The sequence below is a fragment of the Dermacentor andersoni genome, chromosome 3, assembly GCF_023375885.2.
Source record: "Dermacentor andersoni chromosome 3, qqDerAnde1_hic_scaffold, whole genome shotgun sequence".
Lineage (NCBI taxonomy): Eukaryota > Metazoa > Arthropoda > Arachnida > Ixodida > Ixodidae > Dermacentor > Dermacentor andersoni.
The window spans coordinates 153,051,613-153,069,369 of NC_092816.1; the positions used below are offsets into that span (position 1 = coordinate 153,051,613).

At 46.2% G+C, this 17,757-nt stretch overlaps 1 protein-coding gene and 1 long non-coding RNA gene across 3 annotated transcripts; both read right to left on the minus strand.

The window, feature by feature from the left end:
* Nucleotides 1-2,078: 2,078 nt before the first annotated feature.
* Nucleotides 2,079-3,617, minus strand: LOC140216565 (sulfotransferase 1E1-like). Its single transcript, XM_072286935.1, has 2 exons — nt 3,270-3,617; nt 2,079-2,093 (listed from the first exon to the last, which is right to left on the minus strand). The coding sequence occupies exons 1-2, from the start codon at nt 3,615-3,617 to the stop codon at nt 2,079-2,081; spliced, it is 363 nt and encodes a 120-aa protein (XP_072143036.1).
* A 106-nt stretch (nt 3,618-3,723) lies between these two features.
* Nucleotides 3,724-17,256, minus strand: LOC126524608 (uncharacterized). 2 transcript variants are annotated; one of them, XR_011893478.1, is made up of 5 exons: nt 16,649-17,256; nt 16,265-16,333; nt 16,073-16,139; nt 8,840-9,239; nt 3,724-4,014 (listed from the first exon to the last, which is right to left on the minus strand). It is a non-coding gene; the product is annotated as an uncharacterized lncRNA (long non-coding RNA). The 2 variants fall into 2 exon arrangements; XR_011893477.1 differs by lacking the exon at nt 16,265-16,333 and having other exon boundaries at nt 16,649-17,252.
* Between the last annotated feature and the right edge of the window lie 501 nt (nt 17,257-17,757).

Below are 17,757 nucleotides of genomic sequence, written 5' to 3' on the forward strand. Positions count from 1 at the left end.
TGCGCCCAATGCACCTTATATTTTTGCATTTTGGCACCATAGGAGTGTGGGTGTTGCCGCCGGGGTTTTATGGTGCTCCATTTGGCTTAGCAGTGCAATGTCAAAGCCACTGCGCCACCACGGTTTCTGCGTTGCTGGTAGAGGGGTAGCTTCCAAGAAATGCAGTTCGCGCGACCTATTTGTGCTGCTTTTTACAATTAGATTTTAGGCTTGTTACTTCTGTTGCTTCAATACTAGTAATTATTGTTGATGAAACTGTGCGTTTGTCTTTCCTTTTTTACTTTGATTACACTAGTTTCTGCGGCCGGCTAATCTTACAGCTTATTCTACTACTATAATGCATGTTCCATTAGTAGTCATAAGCATTGGAGGAAACCACTTATTTTTAATAAACTTTGTTCACTATCCCATATGTTCTGAATGCTGGAGCACTCTTACCTGTGTGCATGTAGGCAAAACTGCTTTTGCCTTTGCGTTATCTTATTGCTTAAGTAAAAATAAATTGTTGCGTTTTTACTTTTTCAGATGCTCTGCGAGCTCTTACTCAAGCAACATATTCCAGCGGTCATCTGTCAGAAGACTGGGTGTATCAAAGTACCATTAGGGGCGCGATCTTGTACGAGTTCCAAAATAGAACCGAGGCGGTCAGTTCTGTACGTCACGAAATAGGTGGTCCGCAATGTTCGCGAGAACGAGAGGAAGCAAACAGCCAATGAGCGAAGTGGAAGCCGGCGTCACGCTTTTGACGTCTGCTTGGGGACCGTATAATATATTGAGAAGCGTTTCCAACATGTTGAGAAATATTTTGCTATTGTGACTGAGTAGCAAAATGTGTTGGTGTTGCTTTTCAAAGATTCAATTTGGGATGCGAAACGACTGATACAAAATATTGCGGTTAATGTCTTCAAATGGCGCTAGGTGGTGTCGCAGTTCTGTGAAACGTTTAGTGATGGCGCTAGCCACCACCCCCTTTCAAGCACATGGCGCGAATTTTGAAGCGGTTGGTTCAGTCGTTCAGTCGAGCATTGCAAGCCATGGCGCTAAACGTGGCAGCACCGGTGAAGGGGCCGCGTGTGTCGGAGGCACAGAGGGAGACGGTGGTCGCCTTCATGGAGCAGCATCTCCAGCTGACTATAAGATCCAGTGAGCTGGGGCCGCGCTTCACTGTTGGCGACAGCCGACGGCTGGGGCAGCAGCTGGCCGACACGCTGAACAGGGAAGGCCCTGTCGTCAAAACCACTGAGCAGTGGCAGGAGCGGTGGCGGAAGAAAGTTTTTGAGGCACGCTGCGACGCTGCCGCAATTGCCCAAGAGCAAAGGTGAGTGATCGTCCAATGGTCTGGGTGATTTGTCCTTTGACATTGGCGTGTATATTCAGAACCACAGGAGGGGGGGGGGGGGGCTACCCGGTTTCCGTGGCCGAGTCCTCCAGCTGAGCGGGACGGTCCGTCTCCACGGCGTGACCAACCTCTCCTACCAAGAGGTAAGCACATTGCCGCCGTAATATCATGGTCTCCTGAACGGTGCCGGTTTAGAGTTTGCCATTATCTGTAAATGGTACCTTTAGCGGAACGCGACACCATTGGTGAACAGGAAAATAGCGTAGGAGAGAATGGAAAAGCAGGTAGGTTAATCAACTAGAATCTCAGTTGGCGGCGCTTTCGAAAAAAGGGGGATTAAGTGATCAACACAGAATTAAAATGCCTTCAGGGAAGTGCACGAGGACGGTAATACATGGGATCATTAAGCACTCAATGATTGCGGAATATTTCCGCAAATGTGTAGCACGAAAACTTGTAACATAGGCATTGTTACGAATAGCCACGTAGTGAAGGGACACGCTTATGACGCCTTCCAGCAGGCTGACATTCCCACCTCCGCCATGGAAGTCGTCGTCCAAGCTACAGACGAGGCTGCGTGAGGAGCACCGCGACACGTAAGCATTAGAGGAGTGAGTGTTTTAATTATCGCCAAATGTGTGTGCAGTTCGTAAACATTTATTGTGTTTACTCTACAGCGGCAGAGGATCCACCACGCGGTGCGTCACCTACCGAAAGGGTGGTCGCTGCACCTGGTAAGTTATTGGTCCTCAAGCTGTTAAAGAAAATGAGCTTTAGTATTTTATTGAACCAGCCCAATAAGCCATACTATGGCCATAGCCATGTTAGGGCGGAAGACGCTGTTGCGAACAGTCGGCAGACCAAAATCTCTTTCGTGTCGGCCTAATGCGAACGAGCTTCAAGTAACCACTCAATGATCTTGATAAACGTAGCCTTTATGGAGACTCGAGTATGGCTAGCAGTCATAAGTACCTGTTCTTTTGCCATTAACACTACCTTTGTATTCTCCATGTGGAGCACATGGTGTACCCAGGTGCAATATATGCACTTTGCTATCACTTTTAACCTCCACTGTATAGATTCAAAGTTCAGACTATTTCGTCATGAGAACGAAGTTAGTACATGCAAACTTGACTTCATTATACCAGTATTGTTCACTGCGATCGTTGGTAGAACTGTGTACTGGTGTCTTGGTAATCGGAGTTTATTGATCAAACTATTCATATTACAAATGCGAAATGGTTGATTCGCAGTCACTGAAGGGAAATCTTATCCTTTGATAATGCATTAGGAGCACAGCGTCAGTGGCCGCACTGTCCATCCGAACGTAAACTTGGCAATCTCCACTAAACAACAAGAACTGTTGAACGCACGATACACCTTCCATTGCAACGAGTTCGCCTTCTATGCTCAACGAAAAAGAACCTGATCAAGAATGGGACCAGGCCAAGCATGTATTCAAATCTGCAGCTGAATAGTGCAGATGCTTTGGCTTCATATTAAGGCGTCATCAGCAAAGCAGATACACCATTTGTGAGCCTCGTTGTTGAGAGCCAGCCTCCACTACGAGATGTTACCAAAGCGCATTCTTCTCATAGTGTATGAGCTAAAATATCGCCCTCTACCTTTTCGGCAACCCGGATGATCATTTCGATATGCGAGTTCCATGACCTTTCTCTATGCTCAGTGAAAAAGGCACTTCTCAGCAGACACTTTGCGATAATTTGAATGCCTCGGCTCGGATGTCCTTCCAAAGATCCATAAATGATGACATCGGCTCTGCCTCACTGATCCTAGCTTCCATACGTCGAAGTAACTCTGGCGTGAAGTGTTCTTTCCACCCTCCGACTTTGGCTGTTCGTACTACGCTGTATTTCGTTTGATCCCCTTCATAGCCCTGCTTGCAGGTTATCATGCTTCGATCAAATACCTTTTTCCAGTGAGGGCTGCGACTTTTGCGAAAGTCAACGACCACGACGCTTCGCATATGCTCTGGCTTGGAGCTCTCCAGCGCCTTGTGAAGCAATGTTTCATCTTCTAATAAAGCTCGTCCATAGCGCTCTCCCAGAAAGTGCGCTACCTTGAGAATCACGTCACGAGTGTCCTTCTTCATTTCTTCGTAAGTCACGAAGAGCACGTTGGGTTTCTGCCTGAGCTTGTAAGCCGATGCCACGTGTTCGAAGTAGTCACCGTACCCAAAGTTCCCGCTGACAAACACGTTAACAAATTCTTCGAACGTGGCATCCTGGTACTCGAATGAGCTGAGGTTGGTCACCATGTGGTACATTGAAACGCACACATCCCACGGATTGCGGGCAACGTAAATGTACTTTCCTTCTTCGCTGAGGGTATCCTCACTCAAGGGCAAGTGCGTGGCAAAGGTTCTCAAGGACAGGGATGACTTCCAGCCCTTTATATCCATATACTCAATGAAACGGTAGTCCTTAGCAAAGTCTTCGTGCGTAGTCATTGGCTCACCCTCTCTCAGAATAAGCTGCACAATGTACATCATCCAATGTGTACCGCTCTTCGGAAACGTTGACTGCACCACATCTCCCTTTTGCGCTCGAAACTTAAGGTTTTCTCGAAGCGTCTCTGGAACTATGCCTGCACACCTAGGTACTCCATCTATAACTTGGTGCAATGGCTTTCGAAGCTCCATTCTTTGTAGCTCCCTGAAAAAGGGAAATGTATAATTAGAAACAATGCAGTGGGTATATTTTACGAAACTTTTAGTTTTGGTTGGGATGTCTATTCGTAGGAAGTCAGACAGGAATAACATGTTAACCAAACATTTAAAGTTTTCCAACATTTCCACTGACCGCAATGCGCGTAAAGGCTAAAACGTTTTCATGTTAGGAGCAGTTATAAAGGATTCACTTTGTACATTATCGCCATCATTGTCACCTTAAAAACGCTTCTAATCTATTGCAATTATTGCAGATACTCGGTGCGGGATGCGGCAGATCAGCACTCTGAACGCCAAATCTTCCCCTATGTGTTGAAACATATATTTGCCGCAATGTCAGGCCTGCAGGGCTCAAAATTATCTGCGCATGCGTTTTTCGCGAGGCAACCTACACTACTTTACATGCACTGTTGTTGCTCAATTAAGATTCGTTCTAACGTGTTATACATGAGGGACACAAAGACGCTTCTTGAAATGGGAGGCGTGCCGGTTAAAATAAAATGAATCATCATCTTTGAACTACTAGACAACTTCACTCTCGAAACATCCTAATTCTTTTCGTTTTGTGCCGTGTAGCATCAGCACTTCACGATGAGCGAGATTCTGGTGCTGTATGCTTGTCACCTATACGCACAAAAAAGGCAACATACAAAGCACTTTCAGCTCTGAAGGTTCTAGCATGCTCTAACACAGCTATGCACTCGTATGCCAGAATGCGTTTTAATTTATAAAGGCCGCGATACGTCTGTTCTAAGCTTCAATAGTTTAGTTCTTTTTTAACTGCACTGCTTGAACAAAAAATTACCGACGATTACGTTACTTCCTAATGCGAAATTTGAGCGCAGCAAATAACCTGTTTCACCTTTTCGATAGATTGAGGCAAAGAAATCGAGCAACACATGTATGCGCTATCACAGAATTTTTTTGTTTATTTTTCACACGTATTCCTTTAACAAAGACTCCACTAACAGTTCTTGACAGTCATGAAGGAAGCTTTGTGGTCGGAGAAATAGACTGATATATGTTCGACTTAGTACACCAATGCTTGATTCTCAAAGACGAGATCTATACAAGTGCCTCGCGAGGTTGTCACAGCCGTGGGACGCGTTACCAGCGAGAGGAACGGGATGTTCTCCCGCATAAGTGTTAGGAAATTGCTGTTTGTCTTTATGTCAACATTAAAGTCCCCCACTACTAACATCGGTGTGGATCGATGGACGGTTAATGCGAGTTGCAGGAAGTGCACGACGTCCCACCGATCTGGCTCTCTGATTGCCACCGCACAGGTGTTGCATTGGAGGAGGAGCGAAGAAAGGAATTAAGTTCGAGCCGGCGCTTTGACAACCGGAGACTCGCAGGAAGAGGGGGGAGGGGGGCGGCGTGTACACCCAGCGGCAAACGATGGGGGCAGAAGCGCGCGCAGCAAGCGGACAACACGATAAAGGGAGGAGGGAAGAGATAGCAGCGACTGACTGATACCGCTGACGCCGATAGTGAGTCAACCCCAGCTGCGGAGTTGGTTTCAGGGACAACGCCGCCGATGCCGACACAAGCAATATGATACCCTCGCTTCCGCAGCGCTAAGAACCAGGTCTAGCCGTGGGAAGGTGGTCACGTATTCGTCGACGTGCCGGGGCCTACGTGAAATAACCGGCGCGTCGGCAACTGAAGAGCACCCTATCCGCCACACAAGAACAGGGGGGAGGGGGGGACCCTTTCCTCCTCTTTCTGCATGGCGGCGACGGTGTTCTATGCAGTCACGTTATCTTGACTCTCTAGCGGCGTCAGCGGCATCCAGCGGTATCAGTCGGTCGCTGCTAGCGCTGGGGGGATGAAAGGGGGGCGGAGCTGGTTACGAGGCCGACGACAACGCCGACGACGACGCGAAACCCAGGAACGGACGCCAAAGAGCTGCGCTCTAAAATTTGGAGGACGCTTAAGCTTCCCAATTAAGAGTGGAACGCGATAGCATTCACAGATCCCTGACTGCTTCTCACGCTTGCCGGCAACTGCAGCGTATTTAACCGTAATGCTTATCGGAAAACGCTCGTGGCGAGCGCTATGCGCGAAGGTAGAAAAGCGGCCTCTTGTTGGGCCGCGATGTGGCGGAGGCGAGCGCCATCTTCAAGTGTTTCAAGGAAGAGGACGCGCCGCTATGTCGACTCCGAGATGTTTACGTGTCGGCGTGCGCGAATGGTGGACGCCGTCTCCTGTATATGCATTGTAGAGACGCTGTAAAATGGGTTTGTTTGAGGTTTCGCGCAACAAAATCATGCTTCCTCGTATATGCGATTTACAATGCGAAAGCTGTCATGTGTGTGGGTTGTTCGCAAGTCGTATATACGGTTGTTCCACGTATTTTAGCTAGAGGAATTCAATTAGTTCAGTTATTTCCTTGCGTCCCATGGAAGGCCTGGGTATACGTGATTTGAATATCTTTTTGGCGAGTGCCGGATTTTCTACGACACGGGCTCCTTAACGCTATTGCATTAAAATTATAGAGTCACCATTCTATGGGACGGGTCTTTCTGGGCGCTAAGCTTCTACACCAATATCTTTATCACCTATCTAGCAAACTTATTGCAGGATATAAACTTTCTCTCAGGGGCTGGATATGAACCTCTATGTTATAGTCACCTCATATGCCTATCATCGCGACTTTTACCTCAGCGCTTTCTTTATGGTGTCGGAATCTTCAATTTTCAGTAAACAAAAGGTGAGGGTAACTTTCATCACCATTATTATCAGCCTAATTTCTGTCCACTGCAGGAGAGAGAGAGAGAGAGAGAAGTGGTTCTTGTGGGGAAATGGGGAAAGGCTGACACTATCTTCTGCAACCTATGCGGGAGCACGGCTCAGCGCCAGCAGGGTGGACGAGCTGGGAGTGCAGGAGAGAGAGGATAGGAGGGAGAAAGGCAGAGGGTCGTCCTAGCAGCGTCAGAACAGCCCGACCGGGAGGGCGCAGTGGGTTCGAGCGGAGGAGTACGCTGGTGATAGACCGTATAGGAGGTGCAGGACAAAGGCCCCTCCCTGTGATCTCCAATTATCTCCTGCGCCAGCCGATTCTAGCTAGCGCCTGCGAATTTAATTTCATCACCCCACCTAGTCTTCTGCCCAAATCGACTGCGCTTCCGTTCTCTAGGCACCCATTAAGTACCCTTAATCGTGCGCCGGTTATCTAACCTACGCAGTAGACGACCTGCGCAGCTCCATTTTTGTCTCCTAGTTTCAATTTGAATATTGGCGATTCTCGTTTGCTCTCTGGTCCACACCGCGTTCTTCCTGTACTTTAAAGTTACGTCTCACAATCTTCTTTTCATCGCTCTCTGTGTCCACTTTAACTTGGTATCGAGCTTCTTTGTCAGCCACCAAGTGTCTGCCCCATATGTTAACATCGGTAGCCTTGACTGATTCTACACTTCTATTTTCAATGATAATAGAAAGCGTCCAGTCCGGTCATGACAATGACTACTGTATGCGCTCCAAGCCATTTTTATTCTTCTGTAAATTTCCCTCTCATGATCAGGATCCCGTGTGAGTAATTGACCTAGGTAAACGTCCTCCGTCACAGAATCTAGAGGCTGACTGGCGATACTGATCTCTTGTTCGCTTGCCCGGCTGTTGATCACTATCTTTGTCTTCGGCACATTATTCTTCAGTCCCACTTTTACACTCTCTGTTAAGGTCCTCAATCGTTGTAACTCGTCCCCAATGTTGCTGAACTGGACAATGTCATCTGCAAACTGACGGTTGCTGAGATAAACATCCTTGATCCTCACGCCTAAGCCTTCTAGGTTTATTAGCTTGAATACTTCTTCCAAGCATGCAGTGAATGGCATTAGAGAGATTGTGTCTCCTTGTCTGATCCATTTCTTTATAGGTATCTTCCCGCTTGTGGAGAATTAAGGTAGCTGGGGAATCTCTGCAGTTATTCTCCAAGATATTTACCTAAGCGTCCCGTACTCCTGCATTACGTAATGCCTTTATCGCTGCTGGGATCTCTGCTGAATCAAATGATTTGACATTATCCATGAAAGCTACATAGAGTAGCTGATTGTACTCCGCGGATTTCTCGTTTACCTCATTGGTGACATGGGTTTGATCCATTGTAAGGCATCCTTTCCTGAAGCCAACCTGTTCTTTTCGTTGACTAAACTCCAGTGTTGCCCTTATTCTATTGCAAATTATCTTGGTGAATATTTTATACAATATTGGAAGTAACCTCATGGTCATAGAATTGCTCAACTCCTTAACTTCTTCCTTCTTGAGGAGTAGTATAATATTGGCATATACATACAGTATATATTCAAGATATTTACATAAGCCTCCTGTGTTCTTTCATTACGCAATGTCCCTGAGAGATTTCTGCACCAAGATTAGTCCTGCGTGTTTGTAAAGTATTCTCAAAGTTCTCACCGACAGTGACACGAAGATCCTTAATTTTTAAGCTCATTGCTATATGGTATTGCATCACGTCCACAACGTTTTTCTTTGTAGCGACAAATCCTTGCTTTAGTTGTAAGCTTTCTTTTCTCAGTTGATCAATGTCGTCTTTTAAAGCCTTGAGATCTGCGCAAGCACTTTCAAGCTTGGACGTGAAATCGTCAAAGGAGCTCCTAATATACACAGTGGCCGCCTTGATGTCATCCATTTATTTAGTGATTATTTTAATTTGTTCGAGCTTAGATTACACGTCTTGAAGAACCTTTGCAAATTCCTCGATGGTGCTAGGTGCCTCATCTCCGATTATAGAACCAGAGCAGCGAACGTCTCAGATTAGGCAAGCCACTGAATCCACCAAAGTTACACACCTGAAAGCTGGTGAACGGCGTTTTAGCTGCACAGTTGCGTGCTTTTCCTCCTGTGTCCCAGCTGCTCAGTGCCGAGGTAAGTGCACCGCCTTGTTTTTGTTGCTGTAGCTCCTAAGGTGTGAGGCGCAACGTTGTCCTTTAGTCAGCAGGCTTGAAGGGGCGTCATCCAGGCTGTTCAAGTAATCACGGCGTTGATCTCAATGAGGGGGCACGGCGTTTTAACAGCACAGTTCCACGCGTGCTTTTCCCACTGAGTCGTCCGCTGCTATGTGGCAAGGTAGTTCCGTCGTCTTGCTTTTATAGCTGTAGCTCCGACGGTGCGCAAGCGCAACGTTGTCCTTCAGTCAGCGCAAGGGTTAAGGGGCGTCATCGAAGCTGTCCACGTAACGACACTGTTGATCTGAAAGATGGGGAAAGGCATTTATCAGTGCAGTTCCGTGCGTGCTTTTCCCACTGAGTCGCTCGCTGCTCTGTCAAGACAGGTCAAATGGAAGGGGGCCAACTGAAGTTTAGGGGTGTAAGAACTTGAAATTTGGGGGTGCTAACTGAAGTTTGTGGATGGGCCAGCTTTAAATATAGGGGTAGCCCAACTTGAAGTTCGGAAGTGTGCCAATTTAAAATTGGGGGTCAAGCAGCTTGAAATTTAGAAGTGGCGCAACTGAAATTTGGGGATGCACCAAGTTGAAAAGTAGGGGTGGACCAACTGGAATTTTGGGGTGCGCCAACTTGAAATTTGGACATGGCCGAACCTAAGTTTGTAAGTGGTCGATCTTGAAATATGTGAATTGGCCAGCTTAAATTTGGGGGTACGTGCACGTGAAGTTTGAGAGTGGGCCAACTGACATTTACGGATGCGCCAACGTGATATATGGGGGTGGGACTTAAATATGGCCATGGGCCAACTTAACTTGGGGCGGACCAACATTAAATTTAGGTGGGGGCCAGCTTGAAATTTAGGAGCAGGCCAACTTAAATTTAGGGATGGGCCAATGTAAAGTATGCGGGTGGGTGAACTTTAATGTTGGGGTTGACCAAATTTAAATAGGGGGGGGGGGAGGACACAACTAAAATTTGCGGTCGGGCCAACATAAAATGTAGAGGAATGCCAAATTCAAATTTAAGGGTGGGCCAGCTTAAATTTCGGGATCGGCCAACTTGAAATATTGGTATGGTGTAACCTAAATTTGGGAATAGGCGGACCTAAATTTGGGGTTACATCCACCTGAAATATGGGGGTGGCCGTACATAAATTTACTGGTGGGCCAAATTTAAATATAGGGGTGGACCAACTTGAGTTGCTCATAGTTGCTCAGTATGCTCATACATACCTAGACAACTCAGTAGAGTTTCTGCGTACTTTTTCTGTTTGCAGCATGGAACGCAAGCACTGCCAATACTACAATAAAATACTGCAATACTCCTGTACTTTATCGAGTATTGTGATATTTTAAATACAGTAAGTGCTTAGAGAGAGTTATGCAATTTGATCTATGTATGCTGGGTATTGTATGCCAAGTCACCATGTATTCGCAATACTGTGGCCTGTGGTATCTTAAGTTGTTGGACGCATTCGATATAAGGACCAATTCTACCAATGGTGGTGCCACCATTTGCGGACATACAAAAGAGAGAAGGCTGCATGACGTAACTAAATGTCATGACGCATAAATGAGTATAGCCTGTGATACTCGTGACCTAAAACGTTACTGCTACAGTAAACTTGCTATCAACAAACACCAACGAGTGCCAAAAGATTTTCCCTCTAGACAACACTCTCCACATTGTGCACAGACAAGCAGACCAAACATACGCGCTTCCCTTGCACTCCCCTCACCTTCACGTCAGAGCCCACGCCTCTGGCTAGAGTTGGTGTTTTCTGGCATGTCTCTGCAATTGTCAGAACACCACGGATCTTTATTACAAGGTACTACAAGTCCTTTACTATCATAGGTAACTTACATGCCAAGGGTTGAACTTCGTAGCTTTTTAGGCAAATAGCAACAAAGTGCAGCCTTCCTCAGTGATTTGCGTAAATATATTACAAGTACTCTTAGATAAGGAAAAGTCATTTGGACCGTGTAAAACGGTTGCATTAGCTAAAGGAAATTTGCTGCTGTGGAAATCTGCGGAAGGACAACCCTACTGCGGAAGTTTCGCTGCAACGCTTTTTATTCTGAACATTCAAAAGCAGTTTTCGCTTCAGCTCGGATGTCCTTCGAGAGGTCCATAAAAGAAGATTTCTGTTCTGCCTAAAGCATCTACTTCTCAATTTGCCATAGTAGGTGAGGTGTAAAGTACACCTTCGAACCTATTATCTTGGCTTTTCTCACTAATGCGTACCGATTCTCGTCTCCTTCGCACCATTCCTTACAGGCAGCAGGTGTTTGTCTGATCACTTCGTGCCAATGAGGGTTCGGGCTGCCATTAAGATTAATCACGATCACGCTTCGCATGTATTCTGGTTGTGACCTCTGCAGGAGCCCTTGAAGCAGCATTTAGTCATTTGCGAAAGCACGTCCATACCCCTCTCCCAAAAAATATGACAGTCTCAATACGACCTTTTGCGTGTTCTTCAACTCTTCGTAGGTTACGAAGAACACATTCGGCTGTTCCCTGAGAGCCTAACCCGATAATACGTGCTCGAAATAGTCCGCGAAATCGAAATTGCCATTCAGAAAACTGTCAACAACCTCTTCAAGTGTGCCATCCTGGAAATAAAAAATACTCAAATTGCTCGCCATGTGGTAGAAAGAGACTCATACATCCCACGGATTGTGGATAATGTAGACGTATTTTCCTTCTTCTGTCATAGCGGTTTTGTCCAAGGCAAGGTGTGTGGAAAATGTTCTCATTGACAGTGACGAGTTCCAGTTCTTGATGTCCATGTGCTCCAGAAAAGGCCATTCTTTACTGAACTCGTCGTGTGTGGTTATTTGTTGTCCTTTGCTCAGTATGAGGTGCGTGATGTACAGTCGTGGACAGATTAAAATGGACCACGGCTCAGGCGGCCGGAGCTGCTGCGGAGCCGCACCACGGCGCTGCTATCGCGCTTCGCGCGCTCACGACGAGAGTACCCCGAATGACGTCAAACTTTCTCCTCCGCACCCTCCCTCTCGCGCTGGTGCTTGTCACGCTTGATAAATTTCTAGTGCAGCGTTCGGCTGCTCTGCTGCTGCTGACGGTCGGGACGAAAGGGCGCGTGAATTGCCAGTAGTTCAGCACATTGCGCTGTCGCCCAGCAGCGCACGGCCGCAGGCCATCAAACCGCGGCATTGTGGAGGAACCAGAACACGATGTTTACTCTTTTTTTGTCGGCGATCTGCAGTAGCGGACACAATAAAATGAAGCGTGGCGTCGGTTAAGAAAGGCGGACCAGCGCGAACTAGTGTAAAAGGTGCCTGGTGTCGAGATGTCTGCCCCCGCATGAACGGACTTTTTGGCTCGCAACCTCTCCAAGACGTTAGCATCGGCTTAGCTCTCTGTAATCGTAGGCAGCAGATGGAGATGAAGCCGCTTCAAGGGTCGGCTGCTGTGAATCGCGCCCACTCGTCGCCCACGGGCTGTCTCTCCTGACCTGCCGATTATTGAAGCATTCCAGCCACGCTTCGCTCCGCCTGCAACGTGCCACATGACAGAAATTGTCGGCGCCAGCCAATATATCGCGACATTAAAACGCGTATAGAACTGCCCTCAAATTATGCCTTAGCGAGTATCGTATTCGTCGGTGGCAATTTTTTTTTCAGTTTTCGCGGCCAGTTCAGCCAGGCCATTCTGCTCATCTATGAACTTCCGGGAGTCGATAATTTTGAGTATGTGCTTGGTGGCGTACATCATCATCGTCATCAGCCTAGTTACGCCCACTGCAGGGCAAAGGCCTCTCCCATACTTCTCCAACTACCGCGGTCATGTACTAATTGTGGCCATGATGTCCCTGCAAACGTCTTAATGTCATCCGCCCACCTAACTTCTGCCGCCCCCTACTACGCTTCCCTTCCCTTGGAATCCAGTCCGTAACCCTTAATGACCATTGGTTATCTTCCCTCCTGATTACATGTCCTGCCCATGCCCATTTCTTTTTCTTGATTTCAGCTAAGATGTCATTTACCCGCGTTTGTTCCCTCACCCAATCTGCTCTTTTCTTATCCCTTAACGTTACACCTATCATTCTTCTTTCCATAGCTCGTTGCGTCGTCCTCAATTTCAAGCAGAACCCTTTTCCTAAGCCTCCAGGTTTCTGCCCCGTAGGTGAGTACTGGTAAGACACAGCTGTTATACACTTTCCTTTTGAGGGATAGTGGCAACCTGCTGTTCGTGATTTGAGAATGCCTGCCAAATGCACCCCAGCCCATTCTTATTCTTCTGGTTATTTGAGTCTCATGATCCGGATCCGTGGTCACTACCTGCCCTAAGTAGATGTACTCCCTTACCCCTTCCAGTGCCTCGCTACCTATCGTAAACTGCTGTTCTCTTCCGATACTGTTAAACATTACTTTAGTTTTCTGTAGATTAATTTTCAGACCCACCCTTCTGCTTTGCCCCTCCAGGTCAGTTAGCATGCATTGCAATTGGTCTCCTGATTTACTAAGCAAGGCAATATCATCAGCGAATCGCTAGTTGCTACGGTATTTTCCATCAATTTTTATCCCCAATTCTTCGCACTCCAGGTCTCTGAATACCTCCTGTAAACATGCTGTGAATAGCATTGGAGATATCGTATTTCGCTGTCTGACGGCATTCTTTATTGGAATTTTGTTGCTTTCTTTGTGGAGGATTACGGTGGCTGTGGAACCGCTATATATATCTTCCAGTATCTTTACATATGGCTCATCTACACCCTGATTTCGTAGTGCCTTCATGACTGCTGAGGTTTCGACTGAATCAAATGCTTTTTCGTAATGAATGAAGGCTATATATAAGGGTTGGTTATATTCCGCACAATTCTCCATCACCTGATTGATAGTGTCAATATGGTCTATTGTTGAGTAGCCTTTACGGAATCCTGCCTGGTCCGTTGGTTGACAGAAGTCTAAGGTATTCCTGATTATATTTGCGATTACCTTAGTAAGTACTTTGTAGGCAACTGACAGTAAGCTGATCGGTCTATAATTTTTCAAGTCTTTGGCGTCCCCTTTCTTATGTATTAGGATTATGTTAGCGGTCTTCCAAGATTCCGGTACGTTCGAGGTCATGAGGCATTGTGTATATAGGGCGGCCAACCTTTCTAGGACAGTGTTCCCACCATCCTTCAACAAATCTGCTGTTACCTGATCCTCCCCAGCTGCCTTCCCCGTTTGCATAGCTCCCAAGGCGTTCTTTTCCTCTTCCGGTGTTACTTGTGGGATTTGAAGTTGCTCTAGCCTATTGTCTCTCACCTTATCGTCGTGGGTGTTACTGGTACTGTAAAAATCTCTATAAAACTCTTCAGCCACTTGAACTATCTCATCCATATTAGTAACGATATTGCCGGCTTTGTCTCTTAACGCACACATCTGATTCTTGCCTATTCCTAGTTTCTTCTTCACTGCTTTTAGGCTTCCTCCGTTCCTGAGAGCCTGTTCAATTCTATCCATATTATAGTTCCTTACGTCCGCGGTCTTACGCTTGCTGATTAAATTAGAAAGTTCTGCCAGTTCTATTCTAACTGTAGGGTTAGAGGCATTCATACATTAACGTTTCTTGATCAGATCTTTCGTCTCCTGCGATAGCTTACTGGTTTCCTGTTTAACGGCGTTACCACCGACTTCTATTGCGCACTCCTTAATGATGCCCATAAGATTGTCGTTCATTGCTTCAACACTATGGTCCTCTTCCTGGGTTAAAGCCTAATACCTGTTCTGTAGCTTGATCCGGAATTCCTCTAGTGTCCCTCTTACCGCTAACTCATTGATTGGCTTCTTATGTACCAGTTTCTTCCGTTGCCTCCTCAAGTCAAGGCTAATTCGAGTTCTTACCATCCTATGGTCACTGCAGCGCACCTTGCCGAGCACGTCTACATTTTGTATGAAGCCAGGGTTCGCGCAGAATATGAAGTCGATTTCACTTCTAGTCTCACCATTCGGGCTCCTCCACGTCCACTTTCGGCTAACGCGCTTGCGGAAAAAGGTATTCATTATCCGCATATTATTCTGTTCTGCAAACTCTACTAATAACTCTCCCCTGCTATTCCTAGTGAATATGCCATATTCCCCCACTGACTTGTCTCCGGCCTGCTTCTTGCCTACCCTGGCATTGAAATCGCCCATCAGTATACTGTATTTTGTTTTGTCTTTACCCATCGCCGATTCCACGTCTTGATAGAAGCTTTCGACTTCGTGGTCATCATGACTAGATGTAGGGGCGTAGACCTGTACAACCTTCATTTTATACCTCTTATTAAGTTTCACAACAAGACATGCCAACCTCTCGTTAATGCTATGGAATTCCTGTATGTTACCAGCTATGTTCTTATTAATCAGGAATCCGACTCCTAGTTGTAGTTTCTCTGCTAAGCCCCAGTAACACAGGACGTGCCCGCTTTTTAGTACTGTATATGCTTCTTTTGGCCTCCTAACTTCACTAAGCCCTATTATATCCCATTTACAGCCCTCTAATTCCTCCAATAGCACTGCTAGACTCGCCTCACTAGATAACGTTCTAGCGTTAAACGTTGCCAGGTTCATATTCCAATGGCGGCCTGTCCGGCGCTGCATTTATACTCAAGATTATCGCGGATGACATGAAACACAGCAAGTAAGCAACCGGCCATAACTACGGCGTCGACAAAATGTGCATACGTCGGCGCCTGATGCAGGAAGGGGAGCTTGCCGCAACAAGCAAATAGAAAAAGCATTCCATGGGAAAGAGCGCTAGTTTCCAGCAGTTGTTACACGAATAGTGTAAGTGCCGCACTTTACCAATATCGCGAAAAGAAATTGCCGCCTTTACACGAGTGAATGCAGTATAGGAAAGCAAGGAAGTGGTGGGATCACCTCGGAAAAGTGTTTACCGTTCGCTAATAACTGCATCTTTGTCATTCCTGAACAGTTGCCACTAGCGCAACGCCGCAGTCCTTAACAACCTCCATCCACTTGCGAGCAACTGCTTGGGTATTGTCAATATAGAGGAGATCGCGGTGGCCAGCATATGTGAGTTAGAACCTGCGATGCTGTACACAAATGTCGTACAAAAAGGATAACTTTACCCCCCAAGTCAAGCAACAGTGACGGTACGAAAAGCATTCAGAAAGAAAACTACCTTTAGGCAAGTATGTGTAGTGCAGAGTGCTTGATGACAGGCACCACCAATCCGCCGTTAGGGACCGCTACAAAACAACAGAGAAATGAGTGACGAAGACATGCGTATTGCTTTAGCTACACATGTCTATCTTTTTCATGATTACTTCTCTATGCCTCCAAATGCTATAGCGATAAGGTAAGATCTATTTACCAAAATTGCAGGCTCTTGACGTAATTTTTGTGTTTGTATATTGGTGTTTGTCTTCGCAGTCGGTGAGTCCTAATAGTGTAAAATAGGATCCTTTATCAGAATACCGCATCTGTCTTTTGGCTACAGTAATAGCAGCGCCACCTCATTAAGCAGCGCCACCAAAGTAACCAATTCAAACAAATGCCGCAGATGTCAGGTCTACCCCTTAGTGGAGCGGCGAATAAAAGTGACTTCAAACGAGAAATAGAAAGGAATACATATTTCTAGACATGTTCTTTATGAGAGAACATTCAGAACATGCAGCTACTCTAATGCGATAATAGAACCAATATTTTGAAAGCAGCGATTCAGCAAAAAAAAAAAAAAACAAGAATTACTGCTCACCTTCTTTTTCTCCGTTTGCAGGAGTATTCAAGTGGAAAGTCTGCCCGGTTCCTCGTTTGCAATGCGCCTGAAACTCCTAGGGATGTGATGTAATGTGGCCTTTTCTTCGGTACTTCAAGCAATAGTCGTCACCTTTTTGCTATAAATGGCCTAGCTTCTGATACTTCAGTTCAAGGAAATGATTCGAGCGAGTGTCCTGCCAGCGGCTGATTGGGAGGCTTATAGTGGCCGGCTCCATAGCTCATGACGTTCTTCCTCCAAGTGCCAAAGTCACGAGCAATGTGATTATCACTGCGTCGGGCGTTCAGAGTGTGCTCTTGAGGGCGATAGTGTGACAGGCTCTTTTGTTCCGGTTCGTTGTCATAACTTGCCTCGCGATTACTTGGCCGATAAGATACTCAAACACACTCATGTAGCAGGGGGGGCTCTCATAGCGAGCGCCATCATCGTTGCTGCTGTTCCCTGAAAATAAGATTAGTAAATTCGAAGAAAGTAGCCCTGTAAGAAGCAGCTAAGACCGTCACTTAGCGAGAAAGAACAATGGAATTAAAGGTTTTCGTGTACAATAACCGTAGTGCGCGATATTATAGTACAGACGACTGCAGCATGGACGGCATCCCACGCAGCGAGATTTTTCTGACGCATGGAGGAGATTATGCAGAGCTGATTGAATGTTATCGCGACTGACATCTAATGCAAAATTCACTAAAAGTCAAGAGATAGTTAGTCTATAACGCTAAACGTAAACATTTATGAGCAGGACATAAGTAAATGATGAAGTTGGCCGGTTGTCTATTCCTCACTGAAATGGCGCAGTCCACTTGCAAGGACCAGCCACGAATTGTTTTGCGCAACGGTTCATAAAATATTACACATTTTGAGAAATATAAATCTAATGAGTACTGGCAACTTGAACATGCGAAATTAAGCGTTATCTTATATAGGTATATAGTCTATAGACTATCTGCACATTACCGAAAATAAAAATGTCAATTACGAAAGAAAGACAACACGGAAACTTTAACATGTAATTGTTCTTATTTTAGAGGAGAAATTGCAGGGAGCATCACAAACGTTCGTTTCACTAAAACATGGTTCGGTAGCGCCAA